Source organism: Phoxinus phoxinus (genome assembly GCF_949152265.1).
Source record: "Phoxinus phoxinus genome assembly, chromosome: 6".
Lineage (NCBI taxonomy): Eukaryota > Metazoa > Chordata > Actinopteri > Cypriniformes > Leuciscidae > Phoxinus > Phoxinus phoxinus.
This window is the reverse complement of record NC_136881.1, coordinates 20,241,446-20,251,828: the sequence shown is the minus strand read 5'-3', so window position 1 is coordinate 20,251,828 and position 10,383 is coordinate 20,241,446. Positions and strand designations below refer to the sequence as shown.

At 44.7% G+C, this 10,383-nt stretch overlaps 1 protein-coding gene across 1 annotated transcript; it reads right to left on the bottom strand.

The window, feature by feature from the left end:
• Nucleotides 1–6,341: 6,341 nt before the first annotated feature.
• LOC307000221 (uncharacterized protein) lies at nt 6,342–8,372 on the bottom strand (the record flags this gene model as incomplete). The annotated part of the gene is made up of 3 exons (XM_079615651.1): nt 6,342–6,762; nt 6,866–7,875; nt 8,296–8,372. The coding sequence occupies 3 exons, from the start codon at nt 8,370–8,372 to the stop codon at nt 6,515–6,517; spliced, it is 1,335 nt and encodes a 444-aa protein (XP_079471777.1). The 3' UTR covers nt 6,342–6,514.
• Between the last annotated feature and the right edge of the window lie 2,011 nt (nt 8,373–10,383).

The window sequence follows — 10,383 nt, the reverse complement described above, 5'->3', positions numbered from 1 at the left end:
TGTAATTATTTAAATCAGTCGGGTCTCCCCCTTTTAACAGAGGAAGGACAAATGCGGATTTCCATATAAGTGGAATTTCATTCGTGTCCAGAGAAAGATTAAAAAGATAAGTCAAAGGCCATGCAATAAAATCAGATGCTAACTGTAGAAAATAAGGCTCCAGGTTATCAGGACCAGCCGATTTTCTAATGTCTAAAAGTGTGAGGGCTTTATGCACTTCTGAAACTAAAAATGGCTTAAAACTAAAAGAATTACTGACTCCAGTATGACCGAAAGAATTACCTTTAGGATGCTGCTGATGTGAAGTGTTAAGGGAATCGAATAAAGAACCAGAGGCAATAAAATGCTCATTAAAACAGCCAAGCATTTCAGCCTTATCGGATAGTTTACGTGTGTCCTTAAAAATACATGGTGGCAGCTCGATGCCAGTTTTGTTTCCGGCCAAGGATTTAATCGTCTTCCAGAATTTTAAGGGGTTATTTAAATTATTTGAAGTTTCTATAAGAAAGTGGTCAGCTTTGGCCTTTCTGATAGCCACAGTGCACAAATTGCGCAGTCTCCTGAAGAGCAGCCAATCAGAATCCATGCTTGTTTTCCTGGCTTTAGCCCAGGCCTTATCCCGTTCATGAAGAGAGTTGGCTAAATCTGCAGTGAACCATGCATTGTTCCGGCCTTTTACTCTATACTTTCTGAGGGGAGCATGCTTATCAACAATTTCTTTAAAACCATCACTAAAAAATTTCCAAGCGTTTTCGACATCTGCAATAAGACACATTTTATCCCAATCAAAATAAAACAAGTCGTGTAAAAAACCTTGTTCCGAAAAATGTTTTGTGTCACGCTTAATAATGATACGTGACTTGGTTTTGGGAATTTTTGTGTTTCTGACCGTAGCAACAACACAGTGATCACTAATGTCGTTTGCAAAAACAGAAGCTGCTGAGTATTTATAAGGAACGTTGGTTAGGATAAGATCAATTAAAGATGATTTATCTGGACATTTCAGGTTAGGTCTAGTGGGACTGTCAACGAGCTGAAAGAGATTTAGCGAGTCACAGTAAGCTTTAAATTCATCAGATACGGGGTGTAACCAGTTCCAATTTAGATCTCCAATGACTACAATTTCGCTCTGATTTAGTCCTGATAAAAGCTGCATTAAAGAAGGCAGAGCATCCCTGACAGCTGATGGTGTCCTATAGCAACCAACTACCGTAATGTGAAGATTCCTAGAGACCTCGAGATCAAGAGCTAAAAATTCGAATTGCTTACTCACTGATTTAGAGAGAAGCATATTTACACGAAACTTATTTTTGATATATACCGCGACACCCCCACCCCTTCTGAGACGATCAGTCCTATATACATTGTAACCATCAATACTGATATCCTCATTCAGAACAGATTTGCTTAGCCAAGTTTCTGATAAAACAATTACATCAGCGTTAGTTGAGTGTGCCCAAATACGAATCATATCGATCTTTGCGATCAAACTACGAACATTCAAATGAATAAAACCAAGGCCAGCCCTAGATTTAAAATCAGCAGGGGTATTGAAACTTATAGCAGAGTCTGGGCCTGGATTGGGTTGCACATTTCCTGAAATCAACAACAACAGAACAATTAAACACCTCAGCTTAAGTGATTTGAATGATTGAATAGAGGATTCTTTTTTAGAACTTATTTTAAGTACAAAGCTACGAAGGCAGCTTTCAGAAATAGTAAAATTGTCTTGTAAAGCCATAACACTGATCAGACGGGCCAAGTCCGCAATGTCAGAGGAAAAGAACAGAGGCAGGGGCATTGATTTAATGTCCGACGCACAAACAGATGCGCACGTCCCCCAGCGTGTTGTGACTGTGTTTAAAAGACCTGCACGGGAGTAGTTGGTCCTGTGCGGGTTTCCATACAATCCGCTCAAGGATAGTAAACATATTACAAAAAAGGGCAGCGCCATTGCACGTTCCGTTCCCAGCCGATACGTTAGTAATCCAGTCCAGTTTTTCCGACCTCCTGAGACAGATGACGTTGCGTCACGTCACATGTAAACAGGAAAACAAGCCCTGAAGCGATGCTGAGAAAAAAGTGATTAAAAATCAGGACCCGCCGGATTTTAAAACAACAAAGATACAATTTCAAGCACAAGTCACAAAGGCAAGAAAAAAGCACTTCCCTTTCTCATGAGAAGTTTGGACACGTAAGATTCGAGAGGCGTGTCGGCGATTTGGCTCCGTTGAACAGGATCCAAGCTCCGCACTGACAGGGCGGTCCGGGTCATCCAAAACGTCAAGAGAGTAAATTTCACTTCAATTAAATCCAAGTTCGATGTGTGATGGAATGGTTCCCTTATAGACCGTTAACGATGAACAAAAACGGCCAGTGTAGATTAATACCAGGACAGTGCCTAACCAATTGTTGCGTTCGCCTGTCAGATTAACTGTCTATTTACAGATCAAAGACAGTAACCTAGCCTACTCGGAGCAAGTCCAGTATTTCAGAGACAGCAAAATCAAGAGACAATAACATTAATGACAATCACACAGACAGACAGAAGTGTAGACGGTTGGGGACATGCTGCCATCTTGGAGGAACATGCAGGCCTCTGACACGGCCGTAAAGACAATTCTTGACCACATCTCTGACCCCTCCAACCACCCTATCGCTGATTCAGCCCTCACTACTGACTCTGACCTGAGACACTTGTACAACTCCAGACACATGCTGCGTGTGATTGACAACATCTTGTGGTTCGCACCCGACGACACCACTACGCCACGGCTCGTGGTGCCTCGTTGCAACCAGGGGGTAATGCTGATGTACGCACACAACATGCCATGTGCCGGACACCACGGCACCAGAGCCACGTATGACACGTTGAAAACAGTGGCATACTGGCCAGGGATGCAGCAAGATGTGGCAGAGTATGTCAGAGAGTGTCTGGTTTGCTGCCAGTTCCAACCATCAAACCCAAATCACAGGGCCCCACTGCAGCGTAGAGGTATCACGTTCCCGTGGTCAGACCTCCAAATCGACTGGGTAGGTCCCTTACCCAGATCAACAAGGGGGAACAAATACTTTCTCACTGTCATATACCAGTTTACCAAGTGGTTAGAGTGCCTGCCCGCACCCAACGACACAGCCCAAACCACGGCATTCCTCCTAATGAACCACATCTTCTCACGGTTCGGGTTGCCACTGAGAGTCAACTCTGACAGAGGTACCCACTTCACTGCTGAGATCATGCAAAAGATCTGGAGATGCCTGGGGGTACAAGCTAATGCCTGGGGGTACAAGCTAAACTGCATATCCGCCGTCGTCCGATCGCTTCAGGCCAAGTTGAGAGATCCAACTGGACAGTGGTCAGCATGTTGAAAAAGTATGTGTCCACTAACCAAAAAGACTGGGACATGAAACTCCCCCTAGTGCTAATGGCCATCCGCGCAACCCCACAAGAATCAACACGGGTGTCCCCGTTTGAACTCATGACTGGGAGGCTAATGACCCTGCCGTTACATCTGCTGTACCAGCCGAGGGACTCCAACCTTGTCACAGCCTACACCACCTTCCAGTACCTGGAAGACTTACACAAACATTTGAAAAAGACTTTTGCTTTTGCCCAACAACATCTGCAACACAGTGCTGAGGGCCAGAAAGCATATTATGACAAGAAGGCATCACACCAGGAACTCGAGGTGGGCGACAAAGTCCTGTATTACAACTTCGCTCTTCCAACTCAAAGACTGTCAAAAAAGTTTCTGCCACGCTGGACAGGACCTCACGAAATTGTGAACAAACTTTCCCCTGTTGCTTACCAAATCAAGCTGAATCGGGGACAGAAAGAACCTGTTCCCAAATGGGTCCACCGCAATCAGATCAAAAGATATGCGGCCACCAGCAGAATCAGACAGGGAGGGGCCAATGCAAACTGAAACAGCTGCCACCTTCGAAGAAATGAAAAACTGTCCCTCCATCCTGGGACAACCCCGCTGACATCTGCCTTCTCTCTCTCTCCCCCTTTCCTCCACACCTCTCCTACTCTCTCTGCCTGTAACAGAAATGCTGCTGCTGCTGATCGCAATCCTGTGGGTCCAGTCAACCGAAGGCCAGCCGCCTTCCGACGTCATCTCTCCAGGACTGGCTTCTGGAATCATGTTGAGGGAGCAACCTGGGCTTCTGATCACCAACTGTCGTACCCACACACAGAAGGTGTACGTGCGACTTGACCCCCGAAACGTCTACCGTGCACACTCCCCCAGCGGAGTGAGCCAATACAGTTTCGCCGGGGCCCGATGGACCGAGACTGCCCTCCACCACGCAGAAGCCGACGTCGAACACATGCTAAGCCAGCTCGAGAAGATGACTGTCACCCAAGCAGAGCTAGGTGGCCACGGCCGCCGTTCCAAACGGTTCCTCGGAGCGCTGCTCGGAGCCGCTGCCGCGGTTGGTACACTTTTCAACATCGGAATGTCAAGTGTCAACACCGTCAACATCGCCACTGTGAAACGCCAGGTGGCCGAGATCCGGACGGAACTCCCACAGTTGAAAGAACAGCTCACCATCCAAAGCGCATCCTTACAGACCATAGGGAAGACCCTGAGAGGAACAGTGACCATCCTCAACACCCACAGCGTCCTGCTGAACCAGACGGTGAACTCCATGAAGCAGCTGTTCACTGTTTTCCAAAATGACTTTTCCCAAACGCAGTTAGTCACAGCACTCATGACTGACATGCTCCGGGAAGTGAGCTCCTCCATAGACAGTCTGGCCATGGGTAGGATTCCACCATACCTGGTACCCTTAAGCCTTGTTCAAAACGTGTTGGCATCTGTCAGCACCACACCTACAGACCCCTTACAAGTCCACCTTGCCTACTCTCTGGGTAGTGCCATTCCACTCTACGTCGACCCCGCACAACGAGAGATGGGTTTCCTACTGAACCTGCCGATCATCGAGTCAAGCCGGATCTACAGACTCAAAGACATTGTATATGTGGGCTTTTGGAAAAGCAACACCCATTTCCGGGTGTAAACTCCCGAGGTGGTGGCGTACCACGACAGCAACCCACAGCTCTACCTCGCTCCTAATCTTCACATGTGTACGCTCACCAAAGACATTCACTACCTCTGCCCTAGCAAACCTTTCCTCAGAGACAACACTGATGGAATCTGTGGTCTTCAACAGTTGGCTAGAGATACCCGTTGCCCAGCCGATGCCACGCCTCGTAGCCAGGTCACTGAGACGCAAGCCGAAATCGTCGGTGACCGCTGGCTCGTTAACACGCCAGCTCGGACTGCAACCTTGACCTATGATCAACATGACACCGCCACACGGGTTACCCTGCTAAACCAGAGTATGTGGATTCAAGTCCCTCGAGGAGCCATCCCCCACCTCGATGATCTGGCCTTATACCACCTCCCAAGTGAAGAATACCAGTCTGAACTTGAACTCCCATCTTTCTTCAAGGACCAAAACTTCACCCTTGATCCCGCACTGGAACAGTGGATTGAACAAAAGGGGGGACAACTTATTGACATTGCTCCACTGGATTCCGCCCTTTAAGCTTTGTCTCAAATGCCCATCCTGGACACTTCACCTGTCGTCCAAACCTGGACCGCGGCTGACACCGCAGTCTGCATCTCTGCCGTCATAGGCCAAACCATCTCCATGATCGTGGCCTTTGTTCTGTTCAGACGCCTCAACCAGATGCCAAGCACCACTGCTCGACTCAGCCAAGCTGTGGCCGTAAGGTTCCGTCGAACTCCTCAGAGAGACGACAACCCGTCAGAGACTGCCTCCAATCGCATCGAGCTGAATCCTCAACCTTAAATGCCACCTGCATCAGTCAACCTTAAAAGTTTCCACCTGACATCTGACCATTGTGATAATTGTTTGTATGAGACGAAGAACCATATAAGTCCATATTTTCAAATTTTGAATAATACATTTTTTTTTATTTGGACTCTTGATTATAATTTTATTTTATTTTTTGTACTTGAAGATAGACAACAAAAGCTTCCCAATTCTAATGAGATAAGTTTTTTTAGTATCAATCTTAAAAATAAAAATTTAGAGTAATTTACATTTCTGGAATGTGGAAGAACAGTATATGTCCAGTTAATGTGGAATAACAGTATAAGTCCAATTCATCATATCACTTTAAACCATTTATCTACTATCTTAGTTTTAATACAGTAACAGAACATTAAAGAAAATATTAAGGATTTCTTTCTTTCAATTTATTTTATTTTTTGCCATCACAGAACAAAAACACGGACAATACAGTACGAACAATGAACAATACATAGGTATTGACAAAAATAATTTTTTGTTCCTTTAACTTTTATAATACATTTCATAAATAATTACCCCATTCATTAATTCACTAAATAAATAGATACCTATATATTCCTATTATACATCATAAAATAAGGCATACAAGATAAGCTACAACTACTATTATGATTAATTTTACACAATATACCCCACCTTACCCTGCACATAACCAACACATACTAGGCTACTCTCCACATTCTAATGTCCCATAAAATTCTTGGGCCTCCGCTGGCATGTAGGCTAGCATTTTCATTAGGTCACAGTGCTTCTCCTTCTTGATGGGCAGAGGGTCATTGTAAGCACGAGCATACGTGGTGAAGAACAAGGGAGCTGGAGGTGGTTGATTCTTCCTTTGTTTGGTGATCAGCCAGGTCTTCCATCCCTCGTAGAGGCTGTGGCTTCCTTTTGTGTGGACACACCATGGATCAGCAGCTGACATTCAATTCATTCAACAAGAAATTCAATAAAGATAATTTTTTCATGCACATATCCCCAACACTGTTAATCTCAGAAAACCAACTCTTTAGTTTTTTACCTGTCACTTTCAACCACATCATGGATGTGATTAGGAAGCCAGGTGGTCGCTTTAATGTTGCATCAGGGAGCTGCCTGAAGTCCGCACATTTCATCTCAATTACTTGAAATGGATGCTGCTGCCTGGCTCCACGGATCATCTCGGCGACATCGCTGGGAGTGTGGAGTGTGGACACCTTACGCCTCTTGTCCAGCGTGGCAAAGGAACGGTCACAGGGAAGGAAGGAGTGACCAGACACCATGAACTTCTGCTCTATCTGACTGAAGTACCCTCTAGATACGAGCAGGGCCATGAGGTTTAGGACTCGCCAGTTGTTGTTCTGCCCACAGCATCGGTCACTATAGATGATGAGCTTCCGTTCTTTTGCCTGGACTAGGGGAGCGAAAGATGTTTCTGCCCACTTCAAAAGACAGCTTGCCACCTCGATGGAACCTCTGTGAGCGATGCCCTCATGCCAGAGCCACATTGTAGGAGGATCGTCAGTGCCCATCTCCTGGATACAGAGGTTGTAGTTGGCCAGCTGCCGTTGATAGTATACGTTGGAGTGTGTCAGGTTTGGCGTGAACACTACCCCCTGCATGTCGATACAAATTACATGGCAGTCATCATTGGCTTTGGCCCACTCTGTGTCAGCCTGCAACTGGGTGTACGCTTTTTCAGCTTTCCGGTGGTGAAGCTCACTCTCGGCTGCAATCTTCAACCTTTCTCCATCTGTTGTAGCAGCTGTTAATTTTGAGAACAGGGCATCACATTTCGCACAAGTGTCACTTCTTGGCTGCCCAAAACTGAGGTTCTGCTGCTTGAAGAGGTCCCTATAGAGCCAGAACTTTGCAGTGGATGTTGGATTGTTTTCCTTGTACAGGCGGAACATGCGGAGCAGGTTTAAATCAGGGCTCAGGTACTCCCTCTCCACATCTCCCTTCATTCGTGAGTAGTGGTTCGGTTGGCGTGGGAAGCTCAGGATATGCTCTCTTATTCCCTCTCTCACTGCAGGATGAATACTATGAGGCCTAAAAAAAAAACACACAACTCATGAACAAGGGAAATATAATAAACTATGCTGGTCTGTTTTGCACAATTGCATTGTTTCTGTGACAATAAAATTAATTTAATGTATAATTTTAAACTTTCCTCTAAACTATACGATTTTGTTTGTCACATACAGTCATTAAAGGGATACTTCAGGATTTAGCATTAAGCTTTGTATCAGTAGAAAACCTAATTCTTTTTAGTATTTTTTAATTACCATGCTTTCCTCCCTCATATCCCCCTGAGATGAAAGATTTATGTATTTTTTGTCTGGAAAAAGTCCTCAATGACGCAAAAATCGTCATTGTTTACATGCACACCTTTTGTTTCAATCTAACTGAATTCATTCCGATTTGTGAATCTGAATGTAGTGTTTACATGAATCCCAGATAGCAGCTGACTCTGGGCCGGATCCGCCTCCAAACCGGCAGATCCGTGTAACAGTCATGCCCGTTTTACTGCCCCGTTCCAGATACATGTAGTAGAATCATTCCATCATGTATTATGATTCCATCAGTCGGCGGAGTCATAATAGTTCTGGCCCGGACTCGTCGGAACGAGCGCGCAAATTTTTTTATTAGGGCCCAAGCCTTGAAAAGGCGAAGGCCCTATTGTTTTCCTTCGGATTATTCTTCTTTATTATTTATTATTATTATTATTATATTACTACCTTTTGGGCACTTTTGGGGGCCTTAACGTGCTCAAAAACTCTTGAAACTTTGCACAAATGTCAGAACCCGCGGCCATTAGAGCTGGACTGAAGCTGGTACCCGGGCGTGGCAGGAGGGCTCGACAGCGCCCCCTGGAACGCGGTCCGAAAACTTGGTCCATAAATCAAACACGCTTGCGTGGAATAATATGAAACTCGGTACACTTATAGATCTCATCGGTTCATATATCCTTCGTGCTCTGACTTTTTACCCCAGCCCAACAGGAAGTCGGCTATTTGGGGTAGTTAGAAAAACGCATTCAATGGAATTTAAAATACTCCTCCTAGACGATTCAACCAAACACCACGAAACTCGGTCAGCATGAAGTCAAGACATGGAGGATGAAAAATTGCCAGGGGATTTTTGATATCTCGAACGGTTTGGCCGTGGCGAGGAAACGAGTTTATGGCGAATATTGGAAACAGGAAGTGTGTTATAACATCCTCATACATTAATTGATCTTGATGAAACTTCAGCAGTGTGTTTGTTGTAAGAGGCCGATCACATGGATGTGACTATTGTGAGTCAAAGTTATAGCGCCACCAACTGGCAGCAGGAAGTGTGTCACTTTCAAAATGCTTTGAAATCACCCTCTTATTTTTACCCAATTTGCTTCAAACTTCATCTGTATAATGTAAACACACGGCAGATGTAGACCTGTGAAAGGATTATTGATATCTTAAATACTGTTGCCATGGCAACGCATCAAACTTTAATATTCTTTTTGGGTGCATTTGAGGCTCTTAACATGCTTCAAATTGCATGAAACTCAACATGCATATCAGATTTATTAGGTACTAGGCATGTGTGAAGTTTCAGAAACGGGCGCGGTGGAGGGGCTCAGTAGTGCCACCTTTAGTCAAAAATGGGGTATTAGTTTTACCTACAGTAACAAAAATCGGTATTTATATTTATCTCCCCGAGCCGGACAACTTTCTAATTTACAGTCATTAGCTCCGACCAACAGGAAGTCAGATATTTAGGGCCCAAGCCTTGAAAAGGCGAAGGCCCTATTGTTTTCCTTCGGATTATTATTATTATTATTATTATTATTATTATTATTATTATTATTATTATTATTATTATTTTTCTTACGACTATTCGGGCACTTTTGGGGGCCTTAACGTGCTCAAAAACTCTTGAAACTTTGCACAAATGTCAGAACCCGCGGCCATTAGAGCCGGACTGAAGCTGGTACCCGGGCGTGGCAGGGGGGCTCGACAGCGCCCCCTGGAACGCGGTCCGAAAACTTGGTCCATAAATCAAACACGCTTGCGTGTAATAAAATGAAACTCGGTACACTTATAGATCTCATCGGTTCATATATCCTTCGTGCTCTGACTTTTTACCCCAGCCCAACAGGAAGTCGGCTATTTGGCGTAGTTTAAAAAACACATGCAATGGAATTTAAAATACTCCTCCTAGAAAATTCAACCAATCACCACGAAACTCGGTGTGCATGAAGTCAATACATGGAGGATGATAAATTGCCAGGGGATTTTTGATATCTCGAACGGTTTGGCCGTGGCGAGGAAACGAATTTATGGCGAATATTGGAAACAGGAAGTGTGTTATAACATCCTCATACATTAATTGATCTGGATGAAACTTCAGCAGTGTGTTCGCTGTAAGAGGCCGATCACATGGATGTGACTATTGTGAGTCAAAGTTATAGTGCCACCAACTGGCAGCAGGAAGTCTGTCACTTTCAAAATGCTTTAAAATCACCCTCTTATTTTTACCCGATTTGCTTCAAACTTTATGTGTATAATGTAAACA